Source organism: Choloepus didactylus, chromosome 6 (genome assembly GCF_015220235.1).
Source record: "Choloepus didactylus isolate mChoDid1 chromosome 6, mChoDid1.pri, whole genome shotgun sequence".
NCBI lineage: Eukaryota > Metazoa > Chordata > Mammalia > Pilosa > Megalonychidae > Choloepus > Choloepus didactylus.
In genome coordinates, this window is record NC_051312.1 from 28566286 (window position 1) to 28593296 (window position 27011).

General features: G+C 35.6%; 1 protein-coding gene, 1 non-coding gene and 1 pseudogene across 2 annotated transcripts; 2 read left to right on the forward strand and 1 right to left on the reverse strand.

Annotated features, from left to right (window-relative positions):
- Nucleotides 1–2013: 2013 nt before the first annotated feature.
- Nucleotides 2014–2147, reverse strand: LOC119538925. The gene has a single exon (XR_005217707.1). It is a non-coding gene; the product is annotated as a small nucleolar RNA SNORA70 (small nucleolar RNA).
- Nucleotides 2148–12585: 10438 nt separating this feature from the next.
- LOC119536835 (olfactory receptor 5L1-like) lies at nt 12586–13536 on the forward strand. The gene has a single exon (XM_037839561.1). The coding sequence runs from the start codon at nt 12586–12588 to the stop codon at nt 13534–13536; it is 951 nt and encodes a 316-aa protein (XP_037695489.1).
- Nucleotides 13537–25141: 11605 nt separating this feature from the next.
- Nucleotides 25142–26050, forward strand: LOC119536836 (annotated as a pseudogene).
- Nucleotides 26051–27011: the final 961 nt, after the last annotated feature.

The following is a 27011-nucleotide window of genomic DNA, read 5'->3' on the forward strand; positions in this document are numbered from 1 at the left end:
ATTGCAAATATCACTGTTGCAGAAACATCTATCTCCCCACTCCCTATCACACTGGACCACCTCTGATGTCGCATGCAGCTGTAGCCAAGCTGCAGCTTCTTAAACCTTCCAAAAAGATCTCTGCAGGGCACCTCAAAGCATCACAAGTGATTGAACTTCACTTACAGCAGTAACTTGCTCTTTATTGCACACTGTTAGCTTTCATCTCTTTCCTATCTCAAATTCCCTGTTCCCTTATTTATCCTTCCTGAAAACACCTACAAATTTAAACATCATAACTCAAGTTCTTGTCAAACAAACTACTCAAGGGGAATTTAAATTCTGACAATTCCCGACTTATATGGTATTGGTAAAATGAGAGCATAGATATCCAGGGCTCAAATGAAACTCTGTAGATGATGTGATTTGTAGGAGACAATGATAACACTAATATCACATTACTGAATAACTGGAAGCTTTTGTTGGAGACTATTAGTATTTGCAACATAAGCACTTACTCAGCATCTATAATCCTAACCTAACCATCACCATCTTTGCTAAGACCACATTCTTGACAAAGTTTTCAAACAATGCTTACCCCTTTCATCTTCATAATTTCCATTGTTTAGATTTCCAATGTCAATGTAGAAATCATAAAATATAGAAACAGATTCCTTGCTTTCTTCAAAGAGCATGATAATGGTATGAAAAATATCAAGTTACTCCAGAAAACATCACTATAAAATGAAAATATTAATATGCATGGCATACTGTGCTGAGTCTGGTCTTGGAACTATTGTCATTTCCATAATTTGAATTGAAACCATGAGTCAAGAATTATATCTGGAGATATCTGATAATCATGATTAGAGTCCTCTACTTCCCTTAAATGACAAATTTCCTATTGCTCCATCATGTGGTTGCTAACCCTACTGAAATCAGAGGAATTTATGAGTGTTTCTCCCCTTTGAGACAAACACCTGGGAGCTTGATTGCAATTAGTTATTATTCCCAGCGAGCAGGAAATGATGCCACTGGGTCTTTGTTAATTATTCAGAGTATCTTTGATCTCTCGTTTGAGAAACATTCTTTTATATATAATTCCCTTGCTTTCCTGTGTTATTTTGTAATACCCCTTTCTGAACACCTTGGGTTAAGTACATTGTTTGTTGGATACACACTTTAATCTCCCTAAAATTTTGTCAATATTCAGCATTTTCCATATTGGCTTCCTGCAAGTTTTATGCCTGAGAATTAAGGTAGATTTCTTTAACATGCCCTATGAAAGATTGTAAAAGATTAAAAAGGAATGCAAATTATGAACATCTGTGTTTCTCTTATTTTGTTTTTTTTTCTTTAATCTCACAACTACATTGAGTTCATCCTACTTTAATCTGTTATCCCATAATCATCATCATTCTTCAATCCCAATTCCACTTCAATTCTCCTTTCTATGTAGGCACCTCTTCTAAGAAGATTGACATATGTCTCTTAAAAAGGCATGCATCTTTATAAAGTAAATATAATGTATGTTTTAATGAACATACATATGTTATTACATATGTCATTTTGATATCTAATGTTCTCATTCCATTTTTTTTTTTTTTTTTGATGGCAAGGAACTGGTTTATTGGCAGGCATAATTTGGACATGGATAGTGCTGGCAAAACCTTCACTAGTGCAGGGCCTGCCACTTGTCCAAGGAGCCATGATTGTGGATGTATTTGACCCACAACCACTCAGGATGAGGCACTTCTCAGCCACAATGTTTTTGAATTAGTCAGTAATAAACTAGGTAAATCCTCCCTTCCTGGAGATATGGATTTTCTGGTGGTCAGAGAACTTGAACTTGGCCCTGTGCAGCACCTTGATCACATACTCCTTGTTTTGAAACTTGGTGCAGATGGGCGTAATGACTGGGCTGATGTGGACCCTGGCCACTATACCCTAGGGCTTTCCAAAGTCACTTCATATCATGGTCTGGAGCCTAGATTGGGGACTGCATGAGATCAGACAGGACCATGAACAGGAAAATACTCTCTTCAAGGTTCCTTAGGGCAACCTGTACAAGCAACAAGCTCCATTAACTACCAAGGAGGCTGCTGTCTGCAGCCACTACAAGCTGGGACCCCATGGGAAGAAGGGGTGGTCACCTTAACTGGCTGCAGAATAAACTATGTTTTGAGATCTGTTTATTACATATACACCAATTTTTTTCCTGCCTTCTCTTCTCCACTAATATAATAGTAATATGATATCACTATAATCTGTATCTACCCCCATTAAATAAAACACCCATTTCTTTAGTATTAAATATTCAGTTAATTCCTAACTACTGAATTACACATATATCACCAAAATCAACAACTTTGTATGTGACCCTCTGCTGATCCATGATTGAGCATCCAGGAGTGGATCACTGATTCAAGACAAATACATTTAATTTATAATGGACTCTTGCAAGATCATTTTTATTAATTTACATTCCCCCATCAGTGTACAAAGATTTCAGACTCCTGAATTCTTATTTATGATTATTTGCTGTTTATATATATGGTAAGAATTGAGATAAATGATTTAATCAAGTTTAATTTGATAAAGACAAATTCTATTTGCCTTGATATATCATTTTTAATATTCAAATACCTCTGAGTTTGAAACTCAGTTAAGCACAATCCATGTCAACAAAGAAATTCAGAAATTGTAACAGAGAAAAATATAATATTTTAATATATATTTAATATTTCAGTGTTTTTAGTAGTGATAAGATGGAAAGATTAAGGTAATGTTGATAAAGTAATTGTTGAAGTACACAGAACTGCTGTACACGCTAAAGCAGAGGCAGGCTGGTTGATTACCAAGTCTTTTTTGCTTTGCTTCCTGGACACATGGCTAGACTATTTGTCATCCTCAGAGTGGCTGAGATATAGCCTGACTCCTTTGTGTTATCCAAAGATCATACTATGAGCCATTCTTTCCATAACTGTATTTCTCATTAATGGCTTTCTACAATGGCTTTCTGGTTTAGAATTTGGGTTTTCCAATTGACGAAAAATAAACTGTTGATGAAATGTTGAAAAAGCCTGAGGGAGGAAGCAAAGAAAGAAAAGTGATTGCAGTGGAAGAGGAGATTCTTTGTCAACAAAGAATCATTTGTTTACAGCCATATTATCTCATGATCAAGAAGCAATATTTTAAGCATGTATATCTGAACATGACAGTTTCTAACATACATTTCATAAAAAGTTCTAAATAGCATGATATAGTCTAATGAGTACCTGTCTAAATCAATATATTTTTGTGATTGAATAAACATTAATAACTATTTACATTCAGTAATATATTCTATAAGATCTTTGAAATATATTTTGGAAAGTTTTTTTTTTTTAATTATTAGAAACCTCTTCTCATCATTGTATCTCAAACTGCTTTTGTGGTTAAATTGCTTTTGAAGAAGTAAGCCTTTTGATATTTACATTTTATTTAATCCAATTTCATGTACATTTTGTGAAATGAGGTAGAGTTTATTACAACTTCTGTGTCAACAATCTGCTCCTACCTAGATAATCCTTATTGATTGTAAAATTATCTTCATAAGTATTAAAGAGAGAAAATCTATCTGGGATGGTAGTTTGGGAAAGAGGGTGAAAACTGAGGTCATAAGTTTGGAAGGACCTCCAGCTACATAGAGTAATAACTCTACTTGAGAAAAGGAAATAAAATTTTGTAGTTCTTGATAGAGATGTAGAAAGAAAATGAAGGATAGAAAAGGAAAAGAGTAGGAGGATGAAGAAGCCAGTAGAATTATATAAGGCTAAGGGCATATAGAGGATGAAGGACAAGTAGGGAATTATTCTGTGGTGGAGTGGTTATACTACTCTTAGAAAAAGGAGGCCTAATGTGATATAAACTTCTACTTTGCTCAGAGCATTATAGCAGTGCAAACCTGGAGTTGGGATCTGTGAAATTTCAGAGAGAAGGATACGTTGCTTAAGTCAAACTTATCCAGCCCTTAATGGACAAGAAGAACCCCTTTATGGAAGCTTAAAATGCCTTGATTTTGCTTTTAAATTAAAAAAAAAAATGTGGAATCATGAAAATTTCTATCTTCTTTTTTATAGTTTTTGATGCACTATAAAAGTCTTTACACCTAGATAGGACTTAGATGCATAAAAAATATTGAGCTATAAAACCACATCTTTCAAAACACTATCAATTACTCAATGAATCATTAGTGAAAATGGCATGGGCTTTCAGTTACTTAGATTTGGGTTTAAATTTGAAAAATGGCACTTACTTTACTTCTGAATTGTGACAGTATTGCTTATTTTTAAATGCATTTATTATTGTGAACTTTAACATATATACATAATAGTGATAACTTTCAAAGTGTGATTTAAGTAGTTAGAGAGTAAATTTCAAAGAATGTCATGGGTCACAGTTCCAAATCCTCAGCTATTTCCATTATTGTAAATTATAACATACATGCAGAAAGGTGTTAACTTTCAAAGTAAGGCCTAACAAGCAGTTATATAGGTAATTGCAAAGATTGTTATTGATTACAGTTCCACAGTTTCAGTTATTTCCTTATTATGAAACATAGGGTATGTACAGAAAGATGAAGACTTTCAATTCAGTGAGTAGCTATAGAGCTAATTTCAAACAATGTTATAGGTTACAGTTGCACCATGTCATTTACCTCCTTCCAGCTATTACAACACCCCAGCATCTGTATATATAGTTATATAAAGTTTCAGTATTCATAGACCTTTCTTTGTTGCTACCCCTTCCTCTTGCTTAATCTCTCACTCCATCTTCAGTGGAGTCTATGCAGTGACTAGCCTAACTTGTTCATATTGAAGGGGTGTCAACAGTGTGGGGAAGGGGGCCATATCTGATTGTTGTTCTTAAAGAGGCTGTTGCCTTTTGGTTTTAGGATTTGTCTGGCATAGGAACACTCTAGCAGATTTAAGTTTCTGAGAGAGAAAACTTAGTGACTGAATCTTTTATACAATCTCAGGTAGGGACTTATGTATTTGGGGCCTACTTTTGGTAAAGGCATGGTGTGCTGTGGCCATTTGAGATATCTAGCTGGAGCTTGCCTAAGAGAAAACTCCAGGATAGCCTCTTGACTCTATTTGGGATCTCTTAGCCACTGTAGGCTCAGCCTGTTACCCTTCTTTTTCCCCCTTTTGGCCAAGTAAGCATTTTCAATGCCTCACTGCCAGGACCACGCTCATTCCTGGGAGTCATGTCCACATCTCCAGGGAGATTCATTCCCCTGTGAGTCATGCCCCTCATTGAGGAGAGGTTAATGAATTTATTTGGGGAATTGGGCTTAGAGAGAGAAAAGCCACATCTGAGTAACAGCAGATACTTAGGCATAGTTATAGGGCTCAGCCTCCCATTTACAGCTTTAAGTTTCACAAAAGAAAGTCTTAAGACTGATTTATTAAGCTGAAAAGAGATCAAACTTTGATCAGAGATATGAATGAAATGGACTTGTTTAGGAATAAGGTAAATCAAAATACAGGATAAAGGATGACATTGACTGTATTTTGAAACTTCAACTTCTGTGTGAAACCCAAGGAAGAGATGCTTACTTGGTACAAAATTTAAATCTTGTGTAGCAGACTATCTAATTTAATCAGTACAGTCAGTTTACTTAAATAACATAATTACATGGAACCAAAATAGGGAACAAGATCCTGTTATTCTATACAGATTAATGTAATACCCTGATACATTCCAGCATATTTGGGGCAGAAAATTAAAAAAAAAAAAAAGTATTTTAAATCCCCTTGTGGGACTAGGGAAAAATGTGGAATTATTAAACTTCCCCATCTGGGTAATTCTGGATATTCTCTCAAGCATTATGGACTCCCAATTTAATAAGCCAAGCCCTTGATCTTTGGGCTTGCCTTTATGAAATTTATTCCTCCAAAGGAGAAGCTGAGATTCCCTGAGTGTGCCTAAGATTCAACCATGGGGAGCTTCTTTTGCTGCTCAAATTGTGGCCTTTCTTTCTAAGCCAACTTTACAGGTTGGATGCACTGTCCTCCCCCTTATGTGGGACATTAATCCCACAGGTGTAATTCTCCCTGGCAATGTGGGACATGACTTCCAGGGATGAGCCTTGGCTTAGCATTGTGGGATTGAGAATGTCTTCTGACCAAAGGGGGAAAAGAAAAGGTTAAAATATTTTGTATGATTTATTCTCTAACCCCCTCCAAATTGTGAAATAATGCATGTATTTATAGCAAAATATAAGACAGGCATATATGTGTCTTTATATATTTCATAACTCAAAATATTGGTTTATCACTCAGACCAATAAAATCAGTCAACCCTAGAGTTATAAAAATTAAATTTTTATTCAGTTTTTAAAACTCAGCTCTCCATGGAATTCCTTGGCAATCACATCAATCACTGATTCCATATAAGTTATAGGCCTACTTAAAAAAAAAATGATTTAGAAGAATAACAATACAAGGACTTTTTCAAGGTTGTATTTTGCTGCAAAGTTGGTAAATTTTTATGTATTTTTTCTAACTAAAAGAAATATAATATCCACATTAATAAACATAGTTCCTGCCTCTTGCAGTATTAACCTCTTGATATCAGGTGTATAAATAGATAAATTGACAATATTTTCCAGTTATGAGTTCTACTTTTTATAACAGATTTATTGATTAATAGTTCAAAGCCCATACAATTCACCAATTTATAGTGTGAAAATGGTTTTTAGTGTATTCACAAATTTGTACAACCATCACAACAAATTCTAGAATATTTTCGTTGCCAATAAATAAAGAAATCTCATCCACATTAGCAGCCTCTTCTCTTTTCTCCTCAACTTCTTCCACTAGACCTAGGAAACCAAAGATTTATTTTTTTCTCTATTTATTGGCCCATTCTGAACCAATCCATATAAATGGAATCACAAAATATGATCCTGTCTGACTAGTTTCTTTCACTTAGCCTCATATTTTCAGGTTTCAGCTGTGTGGTGGCAAGTATCAAACTCCAATTTTTTTCCAAATAATATTCCATCATATGAATATATCACATTTTGTTTATCCACTAGTCAGCTGATGGACATTTCAGTTTTTTCTATTTTGTGACTAATATAACTAATGCTGCTATGAACATTTGTGGACATGTGTGGACATGTGTTTTCATTTCCCCTGAGTATATACCTAGGAAAAGAATTAACAGGGTATATGGTCACTCTAGGTTTAATTTTGGAAGAACTGCCAGACTATTTTCTAAAGTGACCAAACTAATTTACATTTCCACCAGCATTCTATGAGGGACTCAATTTATCCACATCCTCACCAACACTTGTTGTTTTCTGTTTTTTATTCTAGTCATCATAGGTGGTATCGTGGTTTGATTTGCATTTCCCCAGTGGTTAATAATTTAAGAATCATTTCATGTGTTTATTGGTCACTTGTATACTTTAGCTGCAGAAATAACCATTCAATTTTTTGCTCATTTTAAAATTAGGTTATTTGTCTTTTTGTCAGCACTCTGCTAGCTTCTGCAAACAGAGAAAGAGAAACCTATTACCACCTCCAGGGGAGGGGACTCATTACAGGCAGGGTAGCAAGGAGCATAACTGTGATTATGTTATGTTCATTATGTTCTCCTCACAAAATGAGGAGAAGTAGTCAGTATCCCAACTTACTCTGTGATTTTCAGGTGTCAAGGCCACTTGCAAAAGAACAAATCACTCAGGTATTGGATAGAACAATATTTACTTATATAGAGAAGAGACAAAACAAGGTCAGCTCCAGTAGTGGGTATCAGTCCTGCATGGCAGTAGGTCTCAATCTGTAGCATGTACAGAAAGACAGGCTATGCAGACTTCCTGTATCATAGTGGCCTCCCTGTCAGGAACAGTTATATCAGTAGGGGTTATCTAGACTGTCTGTAGTGAAGGTTTACACATGCTTGGGGCAAAAGGGGAAAGAATATACCAGTAAGTGGCCACTGTCTGCTAGGGGATGTGTTTAAACTCACAGTACTTCCAAGAAGGGAGTCAACCCACATTTGCCACCCATTCTCAGAGTCAGACTAGCACAGTCCCACTGTAGTCTTTGCCAGTGCTAAAACCAGGAACTCAAGATTACAGATTTGTCCAAGATTTGAGAGCTATAAATCAAATAATGGAAGATATGTATACAATAGGGACTAATCCATATATTCTCCTCATCAATCTTTCTGATGTTTATGTGTGGTTTATGGTTTTAGACTTAAAGGATTCAGCTTCTATTGCATCCCATTAGATAAAGATCCTCAAAAACTTTCTGTCTTTGGGTGGGAGGAACCTGACACAGGAATGAAGCAGGAAAATTGTTGGACTATATTGCCTCAAGGTTTTAAAAATGCCCTGAATCTTTTGGGACAAGACTTGTCCACAGGTACTCAAGGAGTAAAGCTCACAAGGGACTTTTTCTCCAATAAGTAGATTGTATCGTTATAGCTAGCAAAACTTGAGATGCCTCAGACACTAATACCATAACAATGCTAAACATGCTAGCTGACAGCATGAAAAATATCTGAGAAAAAGGCTCAGATTACACAAACCATGTTAAATACTTAGGATTCAAGCTCTCTAAAGGACAAAGAATTTTTTTGCCTAGTAGAAATGAGGAACAATGGTGAGAACCAAAGGAATTCAGAGTGTTCTTGGGTATGGGCAGCTACTGTCAACTGTGGATACCCAATTTTGGACTAATAGCCCAAGCTTTATATCTGGCCCTGAGAGGAAATGAGAAAGAAACTTTTGAATGAACACTGGAATGCACAATTGCTTTTAAAAGTTTAAAGGAAACTTGATGTCAACTCCAGCCTTGGTCCCATGAAATAATTCAACCTATTTATCCATGAGAGGTAGGGCATTGCCTTAGGAGTGCTGGTACAGCCTTTTGGAGGAAACATAAGCAGCGGTTTATTTAACAAAATAGCTTGTTCCAGTGACCTAAGGATGGCCTGCAGCTTTACATGCAGTAGCAGCCACTTGTGAACTCCTTCAAGAAGTAGAAAAATCTTACCATGTTAGAACAAAAAGAGTGACAATGGCTCATGATAGGAAGACTAAGTCATTTTCAGGCAGTGCTATTGGACATTCTGAATGTCATCTTAAAGACAATAGATAAGCTCAATCCTGCCCTCCTTCTTCCAGAGTTTAAGAAAGGATCTGAAAGGATTTGCCCAAAACATGATTGTGTTTAGCTCTTGGATGAAGTCTATTCAAGCATAACTGGACTACCAATGTGCCACTAGCAGATCCAGACCTAGAAATATTCACTGAAGGAAGTAGTTTCATGGAACAGCATGAATGGAGGGCAGGATACTCGGTAGTCACCCTCACAGAAATAGTGGAGGCAAAGCTTCTTCCACCCGGAACTTCACACAATGGGCAGAATCAGTTGCCATCTTAAGAGCCCTACAGCTGAGTACAGGTCAGAGAGTCACTGTGTGCACAAACTTGTGGTATGACTTTGCCAATTTGCATGCTCATGGGATGATGTTAAAAAAGCATGTCACATCCACCTGTGCCTCAGTTATCTTAGTTAAAAAGAAGACATGAAAAAATTACCTTGTTCACTTATAAAGAAGAAGTGAGTTAATTCTTGTATTTAGAACAGAATTTAGCACATTGGAAGTGCTCAGTAATGTGAGCAAATATTATTATTATTATTATTATTGTTATTGTTATTATTTTTCCAAGTAAAGGAAGGTTATTAGTCCCACACCTTTCTGGTAGTTGGTGGAACTTTGGTGTGACTTCAGACACCATGTCATGCCGTAAGTTATGAGCTTTTGAATATAAGACAGGAAACATTGTAGACACATTTATATATTTCATAATGGCAATGTGAACACTGGCTTATAGAAGCAATCATCAGATACAGCACTTAATGCTCTGCAATTCAACACAAACTCTGGAAGGAATTGTATTATATTGCAATACTGTATCTCATAGGTATTTATCCCCATATTTATATTGTATAGATATCAATAAATGTTTTTGTCCCAAGACGGGGAAGTTTTCTTGATATCTTGTTCTTGTCCCTCAGAGATAAATAATTGTTTTAGAGGCTTAAAGAACATGAACCCTAGGGACACAAAAAATACATAAAGCCTGTAATATTTTCCATCATAACATCTTCAGAAACAGGGGAAGCAATGTCTGTCCCACAGATAGATCAGTTGGACTAAACTGGCAGTTTGAGAATGGATATGACTGATATTTTGAAGAGCTTAATGGTTGTTTTCATTTTTTTTTTCCTCATGGGATTAATTAAATCAAGTTCTATGTGAGAGGAGAGAATTGTAAAAGAAGAATTGAATTAGGCAGAGATTATCTTACAAATCTCTATTTTACCTGTCTTTTAATTAAAGAATATTTTAAGAAAAAACATGTTTTTGAGCTCACCTTCATGGAAACATTTTTGTCTTTGAATATTATGAAATAGACTAGATAGGAAATGGAAACAATTTAGTCTGCAGGACCAAATATCCTGTAATGGCCATTAGTATGAGAAAGAAAATAGTATAAACAAAATGGAAAGCACACATTTGTTTTGGGGCTTCAGTCTCTTACACTAACTCCATCATGGAACCTGGAGGAGAAAGCTTGGAAGTTCTCCTGACAGTCACCCTGATGGTGAAGATGGCAGTAAGAGACCCTCAGGACTGTCCATGGAGACTCAGACAGGAACAACCTCTGAAATGGAAAGGAGAGGAATCAGTTTGGCCTTGTGTAACAGACTGTAAGATGCTTTTTGATGGCAAGGCTTCTCATGCTTGGAAGTATATTGACACTCTGGGTCAGATAATTCTTGGTCACAGGAGCCTGTCTTGCACATACACTGTATGGTGTTTAGCAGCATCCATGGTCTCTATCCACTAGATGCCAGCAGAACTTCACCCAGTTGTCACAATAAAAAATGACTGCAGATACTGCTAATGACCCTTGAGGATTAGTCACTCCTTGGCAAGAATCACTGTTTTCTGTATGCAACAACCTGATTTTTAACCTTTATTCTTGAAATATGGAAAAGGTTTTCAATATTACATACTACTTTGAAGTCATGGAAAGTTAAATGACTCAATTATCCTGGTTAGGAAATAAAGAAAACAATATCATCAAAATTATTTTTGTTCTCAGGTAAGGATTTCTCTCTATATATATCTTTTACTTCTTCTAAATCAGCTGAATAATGGGGTTAATATTTTGTTGTGTTGGTTTCTAGTTTAGATTCTGGTCTCCCATTTTAATCCAACTGGTGTCTCTTCAGGCATGTATGTATTATCCAAGATCAGGCAGGAGAGGGTCGTGACTCTGTATTTATATTTGCTATGTTCTGGAACTTGAAAGAATGTACCCCTGATTTTAAAAAGAAAAAAAAAAAAAAACTTTACTCTCCTTCCCCACTCAATCCACCGAATACTAATATTTTGTGAGAATTCAGGCAAGTTTTTATATTAATCATTAAAACAAAATGGGAATAAAATATTTGCCTTTCAAAGATGTTATGGGGATTAAAGATACAATTCAATTCATGTATGCATGAATAATATTCTCTGTGAGTAACCTGGCTTACTATTTTTTAACTTGCAATGTTATCACAGTTACTTACAGGTCATTAAAAATTCTTCAAAATTGTTATTTTAATAGGTGAATAGTCATCCATCATATATGTGTGCAATAGACTTGACCATTTCCCTCTTTTTGACACTTAGGATACTTCTAAGTTTTAATATCATAATTTATGCTGCAGTGTATCCATAGACATTTTTGTTAACAATTTATAATTCATATCTCTGATCAGTTCTTGCAATAGATTGAAATTAGTGAAATTAATTTTTCAAAAATATATTTTTAAGGCATCAGGGTCATAGTTACAGAAAGGGTCATAGTTAGAGGAAGACATGTAAGCATATCCAATTCCCTGAACCCTGCCCAACACTGAAGAGCATAATTAATGAAATCACTATGCTCATGTTTTAGAAAAATGCCAGTATAGTGTAGAAACACTGTTGTCTATATCTACAGATATCAATATAATATGAAAAGTTGTGGTTCAGTGATCTTATATAAGTATATTTTCTATCACTTCAATGGAAAACTCAAGAGAAAGTTATTACATATTATAAATATTATTTTCTAGGATTCCAGGTTTATATAATTGACTGAAGGACTTTGGGGAGAAATGGATTTGAAACCATGGAGAAATAAAGCAAATTAAATAATACTTTAACTTCTTTCTATTTATTCAATGTCAGTCACCAAATTGTGAAGGTGAGGTAAAAGAATCTTGGAGGCTTCTGTAGTTGTTAATGTTTCTTCATAATTTTGTGTGATCTGTGAAGTAAACTGTGAGCCTTGTACATCTGTATTCTACTATTTCTGAATTTCTCCTAAATTTCACAACAGCAATGTCCTATTTATTTGTTGTCAAAATCAACTCTCCTAATTATTCTCATGTCTGTTTGTAGGAGAGAGCAAAAACTGAATTTTGGATCCTATAATGGACAATGCCTTTTAGTTTTCATTTTTTCCTTTTTTTCAAGTCCAAATAAAGTGGGGACATGGAGGAGGGAAACTGCAGCACTGTGTCAGAGTTCATCCTCCTGGGATTATCAGACCTCCCTGAGCTGAGCGTCTTCCTCTCCCTGGTGTTCCTTCTCATCTATGGAGTCACAGTGATGGGCAACCTGGGCATGATCACAGTGATCTGGGTCAGCTCTCAGCTTCACATCTTCATGTACTTTTTCTTTACCCACTTGTCCCTTGTGGATTTCTGCAACTCCACCATCATTGTGCCTCAGATGCTGGCCAATACCTTAGACCAGAGAAAAGCCATTTCCTTCCAGAGGTGTAAGGTACAATTCTATTTGTTCGGCATCTGTGTGATCACTGAGGTCATCCTGTTGGCTGTGATGGCCTATGACCACTCTGTGGCCATCTGCTGCCCACTGCTCTACATGGTTATCATGTCCCAGAAGTTCTGCTTGGGACTGGTTTCTGTCTGCTATCTCTGTGCAACAGTGAGTTCTCTAATTCACATATGTATAGCTCTTGAGATCCCATCCTACAGATCAAATGTGGTTAACTACTTCTTCCATGATTTGCCCCCTTTATTATCTCTTGCCTGCTCTGATGTGTCTATGAATGAACTGGTGGTGTACACTGTGACCAGTTTCAATGAGATCATCACCATCATGATCATCCTCACCTCCTATTTGTTTATCCTCATCACCATCCTGAGGATGTGCTCTGCAGAGGGAAGGCACAAAGCCTTTTCCATCTGTGCCTCCCACCTCACAGCCATCATTGTCTTCCATGGAACAATCCTTTTCCTTTATTGCAGGCCCAGTTCTGACTACAGTCTGGAAACTGATAAAGTGGTCACATTGTTCTATTCTGTAGTGATTCCCATGCTGAACCCCCTGATCTATAGCCTCAGGAATAAGGACATGAAAGCAGCCCTCAGGAAAATTTGGGTTCCAAGATATCTTCTTAGAAAATGTTTCTTTTAACAGGACTCAAGTTTCCAAAGTGGAGGGTGGTGGTGGGGTGAGTAAGTGGGTTGCAGTGTTAGAATGGAGAGAGCAGTCAGTTGCTAGGTCATTATGAATGAGTCCTTTTATTTTGCATATTTTGTGCATTTTCAAGTTCCAAATGTAGGACTGAGAATATTTCAAAGTGTTAATCCCATATTTTGCTTTTCTTCAATCTGTTTTGTTTTAACTGGATATGGGAAATAGCACTGCTAACACACAGGCATTTAGTTTGCTGTAAAACCTTCATAAATCTAATGAATAACTCAGGAGAATTAGACTTGGTTTCTGTATCTGCTATGGAAACTATGATTCTTTTGAAAATTACATTCTTATTTTCCACAAGATATATATTTGCAACTGTTTGTATAATCATTATTATCAGTAGTAGCATTTCTGATTTTTCTCAATTTATCTTTTCCTTCTTGTCTTCATAGTTACTCTAATATCTAACTATAGTGGATCAAATTATTCCTGTGGCTTGTAAGTGGACTTCTTAGTCTCTGCTCATGTTCTTTGCATGTCTTTGTTCTCTGAGCTGGCCTTTCTTCCCCCTTTCTCAACAAGCCTAAACCCCACCGCTCCACTCAGTCACAATTAAGATGCACTGACTGAGGCTTTAACTGTACTTCCGTTGTGTTTCATGTGAGTTTCTACATTACATTTCTTTTTTTAAAAGAAGATTCTCTCCATCTACCAATAATGAGTCCATGAGTTTGAGTTCATGAAAACATGGGTTGGTGTTTTGATCATAATTTTTCATTTGGTGAGTAATTTGAACTCTCCTATCCTTGGTTTCCTGACTAAAATATTGGGTAATACTGCCTACTTCACAGCATTATATTGAGATTAAATTTTGACAACATATTAGACATATGACAGCTCACTGTCTTTAAGGCCTAAGGTTATTCATCTTTTTCTCTTTGACTATCATTGGCATATTTCAGTTTCTCTTCATTTGTCTTTTTTTTTAAATTGATGAATGAATAAACACTGGTGAATAAATGGTGCAACTTAGTGCACTATGTTGACTTTCAGGAATTGGGAATTGACCTAAAATAGTCCCACATTGTCATGAGTATTATATCATTTAGGGTCCACTCAGTAAAACAAATCCCCAGAGGGATTTAATACATGAAATTTTAGGTGTTGGAAGGCTGAAATACACAATGTATTAATTTAGTGATTATTAGACTCAGAAAACAGTTATTATACTTGATATTTGGAGACAATTGGGAAAAGGAATTGTTACCAGAATCTCAGAGCTTGGAGGAAGCTCTGCACTCAGCTGCTAAGTCTTGAGGAAGGGGTGTTGCTCTCAGGTGTCTGAGCCTCTGTGTACAGATCAGGCCTCAGCATGCTCAGACCTATAGTGGCATGTAACAGTAGGGTCTTATCAAGACCAAAGTCTGCTGCTTCAACCTATGAAGAGAGTGGTGAAATGATAAGACACTGTTAGCCAGTGCAAAGAATCTATTTCTGCTGGATTCACACAAACAGTAATTGAGAAAACAAGAAGGAAGTCCTTTCTCCTCTCCTCTCCACATCTTCCCAGTCCTCCAATTCTCCTTCCTTCCCCCTCCACCTCCAGTTCCTCCACTTAGCAGAAACTAACAGGAAGACAGCTAGCAAGAATGTCTGTGGAATGCATTGGATAGAGTCACAGAAGGAACATCATAGCCCAAAGATTGGAAAGGAAGACTTGGAAATGAGACAAGAGAAAATAAACACAACTTCTGAGGGACTTGCAATCTAAAACACATGGAAAGGATTTTTTTTTCCCTCTTGTCATCTCCCCTAGAGGGAATGAATCTCTCTAGAAGTGAACACTTATGTAAGCATTAAGACTCCTCAGATTTTATTTCATTATATTAATCAAAGGTGTGATTGATACTTTGCAGCATTTGAAAACCAGATGAGATGGTGTGGGGGTGGGGGGTGATGTTTATGGTGGTCACCCATTAAGGTATGTGAATTTCCATGGTTCCATATCAGATAGCAAGTCTAACATTTTTCCCATAATTTCTATAAAATAATAGCCTTTTGTTTATCTTGGTTATTTTTAGCCAGAGTAACAAAGATGAAGCTTTGCTGGGAAACTTTTTTCAAAAGATATTTTAATCATCAGTAGAATGTTCTTTTGGCATTTGGTGATCTTGTAGAATGTAAATGGATGATTCAGAATTTAGGAAGGGGGTAAGTTAGAGGAATACATGGCTGAACCATAAAGACGTACCTGCCACTTTTAACTTTACTTTTGCATTTTGCATCTGCAATCAAATCAAGTGTAATGTGCAAAGTGCATGAATCACACAGAAAAGTAAAGACACATTTACACTGTAAAAATTTATTTGGGATAAAACAGGGCTTCAGAAAACATTCTAATGCTGATTTTTTCCAAGACAATTGATCACTTACGTGTCAATCTGAAAATTAAAAACAGAGAAAACAAGAGAGAAATGTGACAAATGGTAGCGTTTCATTTTCAAAAATATTTTAAAATATTTTCTGTGAGATTTCTGTTCACTTTCCTATATTTCCACTTTGTATTAATGTTTCAATAATATTTGCAAGATATTTTATATAGTAAGAACATAACTCATAGGGAATATATTTGAAAATTATGACAATTTGGTATTTGTCATTTCATGTTATATATTAGTTAAGCTTCTTATGGTATAGTTTACTTTTTATGTATTCATATTAATATTTTGAAGTTAAAGGAATAAGAGCAGTAAACATAAATCTTACCATATTCTCCATTTTATCTTGAATTTGTATGCTTTTCTAAGAAAACAAATCTTGTCTTAAACTGATAGGCTTTTATGTGATTTTGTATGTTAGCTGAATGAATGATTGCTTACAAAGTAATTTTCTAACTCCTCTTCCCAAACTGTATAGTAATTTTCACAACCCTATTTATTGATACTTATTTCCTTTTCTATGGGTTTGTGATATATCCCTTAAAATGTATAATATCTTTATTAAACTATAAACTATGTTCTTGGCATTATACCTTTCCACTAGAACCTTGAACATAAAACACTACCCCTACCTTATTTTCTAAAATAAAGTTACAAGATATTATAGTGCCATTTAACAGTCAAAGTACAAAATTTTCTATATGGTAACCATGGAATATATTGGTATAATGAAAAGCAATAAGGAATACCATCCCTCTTCTACTAGCAATTGTGTTATTGTTACCTGGACAGAGCTGTACTGTGCCTCTGGCTTGGTACAATAATCATCAGTGGAAGGAGGACATTTACAAACTAGAAAAAAGATTAAACCTCAACCTGAATGGGAACACATTGGAGATTTCCTTGCATTTTTTTTCCATAAGAGTTCCTTTTATTTGTTATTCACTTCCCAGGATCAATTAAATCAATCATATGAGCATTTGTTCATTTCACACTAAAACTCACTTTTGAAAAAAAAATCAATAACCATCAAAAAAGTGATGCTCAGAATTCAAAATTTGATGTAAATGTTTCACTGCAAAACCTGTTTAAGGACCAAGCAAACAGACTACAGGGTTAAAATAATCCATGTTCTGAAATTTTGTTCCAATCCATCTAGTTGTTCAATTCTTAGAAATACTTTAATGCCATTTGTATTAAAATCAAAACTATCTTTACAGATGTACAAATAAGAGGTAGTTCAGTACATTATAGACTTAGACACAAACACACTTAAAACTACTCAAGTCAATACAGGCATACCTCATCTTATTGTGCTTTGCAAATATCACATTTTTTACAAATCGAAGGTTTATGACAACCTTGCCTTGAGCAAGTCTATCTGTTCTTTTTCCCAACAGTATGTTCTCACTTAATGTCTCTGTGTCACATTTTAATTAAGGTATGTGCATTTGTTAGACAAAATGCTATTGCACACTTATTAGACTACAATGTAGTGTAAGCATAACTTTGTATACTCTGGGAAGCCAAAAATTCTGTGTGATTCTCTTTATTGTGATGGCATTATGGCAGTGGACTGGAACTGAACCCACAGTATCTCTGAGATATGCCTTTAATAACAATCAATTTTTTCTTATTTGTTTATTTTGATACTTTGGTTTAATAAGGGGTATTTAGCTGAGGAATATACAAAACAAAGAACAACAACAAAACTATGACAAATTTTGCCTCTCTCACTAGCTGTGATTTTAGACAAATCCACCTAAACATTGAGGTCATAATGTCAACAATAGCATTCACTCTGAAAGACACAATATTGGAAAGAATAAATCTCAACTCATTCTCAAATTATTCCTCAGCACATCAATGAGTATCCTAATTAGACAGGTGGGGACAGTGTGTCCAAGTGTCAGGGTCACTATCTCTGTGAAGCTTCTCACTGTGCACCCTTCTCTATGTCCATTACCATTTAATAGTTACACTCTTATAATATTCACCATGTTTAAATATATCCACTATGAATAAACTTTGCTAATTCAACAATGACATAGTGATTGTAAAATAGATCCTATCTCAGAAATGTCATTATGGATCAAAACACATCTTAAAATCAAAGAAATGTGGTAGGGATTCAGAACTGTCAGGGCAAAGAGGAACTATTGAGTCAAGATTTTATTATACATTTTAAATTGAATATTTATAGCTCACTCAAGGCATGAATGCATTTTAATTCATTATTACTTGCATCTTACAACAAAGACAGAAGGTTAGTGTAGGAAGGAAGACAGATCACAAGACTAGAAAGTAGCATATGACTGGAGACCCAGGCCTGGGTGCAGTAATTAATACAAGGAATTGAAAAATGGAAATGTTCTTACTCACAGAATGAAGACTACTGTTGTTATCTCAAATGTTTCAGATGATGAAAATAAGTCTGAGAGTTCTGATTCAATAACATACACTCTGGGATAGACACAGAAATAGGTGAAGAGAATATATAGGTGAAAGATAAATAGTGATCACCAAGAACCCACACTCTAGTTGCATAGAAAGCCACAGAAATGAATACACAGATAAGTACAACACACTGTGGTGTGAGAAAGAAATAAAGAATGGATGATGAACAGAAACCATAACTATCAAATAAGACGAACTTAGTCTGGAGGAGTTAAAAAAAGTTTCCTGCAATGGTTCACATCTCAGTAGTTTTTCATGGATGAAATAAACCAGGCTGATGAGACACTGCACAAATGTGCAGCTATGTAGAATTGGGCATTGAATTATGTACCCCACAAAACACATGTGCAAGTCTTAATCTGCATTTCTGTAGGTGTGTGCTCATTTTGAAATAGTATCTTTGAATATGTTCAGGTATGTCAGGGTGTGGACTCATTTATGAATAGCATTTTCAAAGATTCTATTTGGGTGTGACCAAACATTATAAAGGTGAGCCTTAATCCCTAAGACTGGAAGCAATATAAATGGGAGAAATTCAGACCAAAGAAATCAGAATAAACCAGAAGAAGCCAGAAAGTGTTATCTCCATGTGATGGAGGATTGTCATCACTAGAACTCCAAGAGAAGCCATGGCCTGTTAATGTCTTACTCTTGGACTTATAGCCTTCAATATCATGCATTTCTGTTTTCTAGCTGCTAAAGCATAGCATACAGTGGCTTGGCTTAAACAACAGGACCTATTGGCTCAAAGTGTAGGCTAGGAGAAGTTCAAAATCAGTGTACCAGCAAGGTGATGCTTTCTCCTGAAAAACTGTGGACTTCTGGGGCTGACTGCTAATGAGTATGGGTCCTTAGCTTTTCTGCCAAATATAATGCTCATGACAGTGTTTTCTCGTTTCTCCTTCAGTTTCCATTAACCTCCAGCTCCTGACTCTTCCTCACGGCTTTCTCTCTTTGCATCTGAATTTCCTTCTGTTTGTATAGGACTTTAATAATGTGTGTTAAAGCCCAACCTGATTCAATTGGTCCACACCTTTATTGAAGTATCACATTGGCGAGATCTTATTTGCAATTTTCAGACCAAGGACATGGCCAAACTGGGGCACACAATTCAATTCACCATATTAACAGACAATGAATTCCTGTTGTTTAAGCCAACTAGGGTATTATTTTTCATATCAGCCCTAACAAGATAAAATTATATATATATATATATATATATATGTATCTTGATATATATGAACCAAAAATTTTTACAGAAAACTTGAGAGAAATAAGGCTAATAGAGAAGGACTTGATTGTCTTTTTTAGGAATTTGGACATATACCTATGTGAATGGGTGTCACTCATATTTACAAGCTGGGGAATGATTTGCTTATGATAGCTTTCACTTATTCATTTTACTTTAGTTTATGTTTATTTAATTTAATTGTTTTTGGAATAAGTAATACCTTCACAGGAGTATTCACTCTCCTTTTCTCTCAGTCATATAAAACATTCCCAGCATACCCTTGTAGAGGTATTAATGAATATTCAGACAAATATATAAAGGTAAATTTGTTCATTTTGTAAACAGTTATTTATTAACAGTGTGATGGGCAGATATAAAAGGAAAAGTCTGTAGGCAGGAAGACCAATAGGAGGGTATAGAATAATATAAGTATGAATAATTAAAATATGTTTGAAGGATATATCAATGGTAAGAAGAAGGAAGAATCAAGAACCTGGTGGAAACATGGGATGTGAAGGGAATGCGGAATTCTGGATGACTTGGGGAAAACTATATGATAAATTGGAAGCAAAGATGGGGTAATGTTGTGAATAGGAGACAATATCTAAATTTATCAGGGATTTGAGGTGTTGGCAATGACATTATAAACCTTAATAATGCAAGTTCTAGACCCAGATGTAGCTTCTGCTAGGGACACTGAGAAATCAAATTGTCAACATTTGTCATCCTATCTTCAATGTAGAGAAGAGATGTGTTGCACTTAATACCCTTGGCAGAAGATAACTGGGTAGCAGAGGAACCTGTGTGTGTTTAGTGTCAATGAAGGTGTGGTTATGCCTTGAAGAGGCCAAGATCATGGAAGACACTTAGGAAATATTTTTGAGTAAATTAAAAATATAATTTCTGTTATGATTCCTGAACACACAAACATTTTTGGATACTTTGGGAAGATAGAGCAGGGAGAATGTTTTAAACCTTTAGCTATGTTTCATCTAAAATGTTTCTAAAATTGCTGTTGTTTGCCTTCAGGGATTACAAGAATCTGGTATTATAGCAGAAAATAGTAGTTAATATGAATTACCTGCTTCGAGATCTTGGAGAATAAGGCAACAGATTTTCTCTAGGGTCCTGGTGCCACAAGAGTGGAAGTTGACATTGGAGTCTTAGCATCTAGACAAACAAGCTCTCGAGAACCAGGAGATTGGCTGCCTTTTTTTATTTGCAGTTTCTGAGAAAGTATGGCATTCTTTCACATGTAGTATATCTAGAAAATGCCTTTGATACAAGCAGTTCTTCAAGTGAAAAATCATTTTGGGGAAATTTCCTGCCACTGCAGACATTATATATCTGGATACATGAGGAATAGGAAGTAGACTCTTCATACCAAGCTTTTATAGAGGACCTGGCTTAACTTAGCTCCTCAAAGGCAGTGTTCTGAACAATTGCTTCCTGGGAGTGGGAGAAATAGAACAGACTTGACCTGAGAGATTTCAGCAACATATTTCCCTGCTTTGGTGAATTTCTGAAAGAATTTCACGAGAGAATAGGAAGGAATTAAAAAAATATATTCATTTGAAATGAATGAAATGAGCCTTCTGGAGAAAATAAATAAATAGAAACTGTTCTAAGTAAGATTTTTAAATATTGAAAAAATGTTAAGGCAAAAGAAAAATAAATGGGAAGAAATCATAATGAAGAGTATGTTAGAAACCATATTAGATGTATTCAAAGATAATACTTTTTTGTTAAACCATATACTGGACATAATTTGGGAAAAAAAGAAACCATGATATTAAATCTGCATATTAATTGTAAGCTGAATTCAGACAATAGAGGCATTAAAATCTACCAGAATCAAGGAAATCAGGGAGTCTTTTCAACTAGGTGTGATTATAAGCACCTCCTACTCAAGGGGTTATTTGATAGTGTCTGGAGACTTATTTTTTCATTGCCATGACTGAATGGGGTGCAGCTACTGGCCTCTAGTGGGTACAGGCCAGGGATGTTGCTAAACATGGTACAATGCAAGGACAGCTCCCCACAACAGATAGTTTTCCATTCCAGTAGTGCTGAGGTTGAGAAACTCAGAATTAAGACACTAAAAGAGTTTTATAACAGTGAGGCTTGTTGGAAGAAAGTAGCCTTCTGATTTGTCCTTAAATTCTTGGGTATCTGCACAGATAGTACCATTGAGAGGCCTCATCTTTGCATGGGACCTCAGGCCTTTAGTGTTGGAACATCTGGAACATATTTGTTGGGTTGCAGAACTAGAAATGACCTTACCAAAAGTGATAGTCTAGTAGGAGATCTTCATTCTGGGGAATTTGACTAAAGGGATTCTTGGCATATGAAATTCACAGCATTAAAACCAGGAAGGTCCCTGGCTTTTGAGTTGGTGACTGAAATTCTGAATTCTGGGCACAAGGTTGCCAGATTTAGCAAATAAACATATAATTTACACCCAATTTACTTTGAACTTCAGACAAATAATGAAATCATTTTTTGATATGAGTATGCCCCAGGTAGTATTTGGGATATACTGACAAAAAAAATCATTATCCATTCTATAGGTGAGTAAATGGAAACCCAAGGAAGTGATGACTTTCTCAATGGCATTAAGATATTAGATAATCAATCTATCACAACTCAGAACCCCCAACACCCAGATATGTACCCTTCTATCTATGCATCTCATTATAGAGTGAAATAGTAACATTTTCATTTTTCAAAGAGCATGTTTTCAAATGCTTCATTTTCCTAAGTCATTTGACTAGTTATAAGAAACCTTTAGAATATATAAAAAGGGAAATTAATCCAATGAAAAGTAAAATTAAAATTCAATTGGGTGTCCTATATTTTATCTGACCGCCTTATCTGGGAACCAATTTGAGAAATCTCACCATTCTTTCAGTATTAAAAACTCCTTTATTGTAAATTTTTTTAGTGTGTTGACAATTTAAGCTATCATACAGCTTCTTATCAAGTTATACAGGTACAGAATGCCTATTCTACATACCTTAAAGGGAGAGAAGATAGAGCAGCCTAGAAAAGCTATGTAACATTGTCAAAGTTTAATACTTATATCATAATTAATCCTGAATGGCAACATTTCTTTAAATTCCTTTCCCCTATGTCTCATGTTGACACAGCTCTTCAGAACCTCTCTGCAACACTAAATGCTTTCCATTGGATTAATTTCCCTAGTTATATTTTCTAAAGGTTTCCTTATAACTAGTCAAATGTATTAGCAAAATGAAGCATTGGAAAATGTGCTCTTTGAAAAATGAAAATGTTACTATCTCACTCCATAATGAGACTGGCATAGAGAGATGGGCACATGTCTGGGAGTAGGGGGATCTGAGTAGTAGTGGTAGGTTGATTAATATCTTAGTGTCATTGGGAAAGTTACCACTTCCTTGGGCTTCCATTTACTCACCTGTAGAATAAAGCAGTTTGATAGATATTCCTTTTTGAAAAACATTAATCAGTTATGACTTTGATGCCTGACTTCCTTGGACAAAAAGAGGAATGCTGAGAAAATGCTAAGCTTTTGTTTAAAATATTGATTTAATGACATTAAAATGGATATATTTTATTTGTATCACTATATATGCATATCTTTATTATGTTGAAATTTGTTGTAATTACAGAAGATACATTAGATGCTTCCACTTTTCATTAGTTTGTGTAGGACAGATATAAACAGTTCTTTCACCTTCTTTCTAGAACTCATGAAGGTCACTGATACTGGCATGTCTTACATGAGGATTTGAGTACTTGTTACCATCCAAGTTGCTTGATTTAATAATTCCTACACTTTCACATCTTTAGAATTGCATTTCAGAATTAAGTTTTAGAATTATTGAGAAAGTAAAGTTAACTATCAATTTTACTTCTGAAATTTTAGATATTCCTGTCCAGGTACTTGATGCCTATTAGGATTATGAGAGAGGTCTATTTCTAGGTTCTGATTTTTATAAAAAATCCTGATGATATGCCATAGAGATTAACTGTTTGCATCTTGTAACCTCTACAGAGTTAGTTTTATATTTAATTTTTTACTTTTTTATTCCACAAAAAATAATTATTATTTTGGGAATTTAAGGTACCCAGTTCCCAGGAGCTTTATTATGGTATACAGTCTTAACTCTGTTCTGTACACATCCTGATATCTTCAGGACCAGACAATAAATGTCTGTCCATCAGGGTGGTCACTAGAACTAGACTCAAATTACTTGAAAATACAAATGAATATATTCTCTGAGCAAAAATTATTCTAACAAGTATGTCTAATTAAGCTCTTCAAAGTGGAGAACTTTTAATATAGCCCATATTCTGTTGCATTTATGTCACAAAATGCTTACGTTGGCATTAAAAGATAATGGATGGGAACTTGGGACAATTTCATCTGAACACCAAAAATTGCATAACCTCTATCAGTGTGAGAAAGAATTCAGACCAAACAAAATGGTATATCTTTTCCTTATTCTTTCCCTCTTCTTGCCCCTTTTTTCCTTCTTTCACACCAATTTTCTTCATGGAATCTAGTAAAAATAACCATGAAGATGCTTCCTAAATATCACCTTAATTCTGAAGATTGAATTAATGTGCCCATGAGCTGGTCATGGGGACTCAGGGACATGTGAACTATCTCTGCTCGAAAAAGGAAATATATTCTTTTGAACTTTCTGTTGCATTTACCATTACTGGGTTTCCTATTATTGGCCTAGAAAATTTGGAAGAAAATATTCCAAGTTTATTTTCCTCTTTTAGCTCTGGGGCAGGCAAATAACTCACATATTTTTGATTAGGAAGTAGAGAAAGCATGACTCAGGACCACTCTTTTTTCCCATTTCTTTAAATTTAGTCCAAGATATAGTGAAAATACCAGGTTGTGTGATTTCTAGTCTTCACACAGTTCTCATCTCCCATATGTGTGAAGTCAGGTATGTATTTCTCCTGCAGTCTAGGATTTCACACTCCCCAACTATAGGATTGAAGAGACCCTCAGCTGGGTAAAGTCATGTTATAGGTAGAATGGATTAACAAAAAGTGTATGTTATATAGTATCACAATAGGAGTAGCCCTGATTCTTCAGAGCTTATTAAGTTGATCAGGGGACAAGTGTTAATTTCCATGTATTGGTAAAGCATGTCATCAAATGTATTTTAAAGCCCATTGAACAACCTAACATAATAGAAACACTCAATTCTATTGTGGCAATAAGTGTAAAGAAACTCATAAGGCTTTTTTTTTATGCTAAAATTATTTTTGATCAGTGGGCTCTACTGAGGTATTTCACATTTGGAATAATTAAAAAAAATATGTTTTTCTTATAACTCATAAAAACAGTGTTTTATATCAATGCCATTTATCTGAAGTTAATATGAAATCTTCTTTTCTCCATTAGTCTTTTCCTAGGAGATAGGCAAAAAAATTTATGTGTTTTCCCGAATCTGAAATATAGTGGCAAATGGAGGAGGGAAACTGCAGCACTGTGTCAGAGTTCATCCTCCTGGCATTATCAGACGTCCCTGAGCTGAGCATCTTCCTCTCCCTGGTGTTCCTTCTCATCTATGGAGTCACAGTGATGGGCAACCTGGGCATGATCACAGTGATCCAGGTCAGCTCTCAGCTCCACACCCCCATGTACTTTTTCCTTAGTCACTTGTCCCTTGTGGATTTCTGCTACTCCACCATCATTATGGCTAAGATACTGGCCAATATCTTAGACAAGGAAAAAGCCATTTCCTTCCTGGGATGCACTGTGCAATTATACTTGTTTAGCACATGTGTGATCACTGAGGTCATCCTGCTGGCCATGATGGCCTATGACTGCTTTGTGGCCATCTGGTACCCACTGCTCTACATGGTTATCATGTCCCAGAAGCTCTGTATGGGACTGGTGTCTGTCTGCTGTCTCTGTGAAAATGTGTTCTCTGATTCACATATGTTTAGCTCTTGAGATCCTGTCCTATAGAGCAAATGTGATCAACCACTTCTTCCGCAATTTATCCACTCCCTTATCTCTTACCTTCTCTGATATGCCGATGAATGAACTCATGGTATACGTTGTGACCACCTTCAGTGAGATCATCACCATCATGTTAATCCTCACCTCCTATTTGTTTATCATCACCATCCTGAGCATGTGCTCTAGAGAGGGAAGGTACAAAGCCTCCTCCACCTGTGCCTCCCACCTCACGGTCATCGTCATCTTCCACAGAACGATCCTTTTCATTTATTGCAGGCCCAGTTCTGACTACAGTCTGGAAACTGATAAAGTGGGCATGGTGTTGCATACTGTAGTGATTCCCGTGCTTAACCCCTGATCTATAGCCTGAGGAAAAAGGATGTGAAGGCAGCACTCAGGAAATGGTAGAATTCAAATTACGCTTTCAGGGGCTGATTCCTTAGCTGTATTCAGGGTTCCAAATGGGAGATTTGGGAAGGAGATTTTGTTTGGGTGGATGGGGATGAAATGGAAAAGAGGGATGGATTTTAGGAGCTAGGTTCTCTGCATCCTTCTTTATTATCCCCTTGCCTTGATTGTTACCCAGTATTGGACAGAGCATAATTCAAATGCACCTGTCAGCTTTACTGCTCTTCTCCAACCCCTAAGTGTTTTGAGTGGGTATCCAGGATGGTTTCTAAGTCTCAAGTTTTGGGGTCTAGGCAACACCAATTCTAACAAAGTGCAACTGGTGCGACCTGCCTTTACAACAATGACCCTTCTTATTGAATTGATTTCACTTTTCTTCCAGGAACTAAATATACACTTATTCATATTATTTGCATTTTCTTGAAAACTATGGACTCAGTTTCCCATGGATATATGTGTATATGTGGGTATTATTTTTTTAGGTATATTTTGGTTATCTTATTTTTACTACCTTTTTTGCTACAAGGCTTATAATTATCAAGTTTAGAAATTCTCATATCTAAAATGGAGATATAATCTATCATAAAATTATCATGATGATTAAATACATATTGCATGTTAAATTATTAGTGCTACATATAGTATATTGTAATTGATTAAAGAATTATCTGATATTGTTACCATTGTTTTTACCTTTAAGTTTTGCTCTGTATTGTACTTTCATTCTTCATTACTTGAATAAATCATGTATTTGAGTATCCAGAATCTACAGTGTCCTTGTAATTAGGGCTTCAAGAACACACGATATCTCTTTAGTGTGGATAACAATCTGTATCTTTCTCCTTCTGAGATATGGGTGGAATTAGTATAAATACTCATTATGCTGTTAGCAAAAAGGCAGTCTGAGTTAGATTCTGCTTCACAAAAAGCTTTCAAATTCCAGGTTTCTCTTCCAACCTGA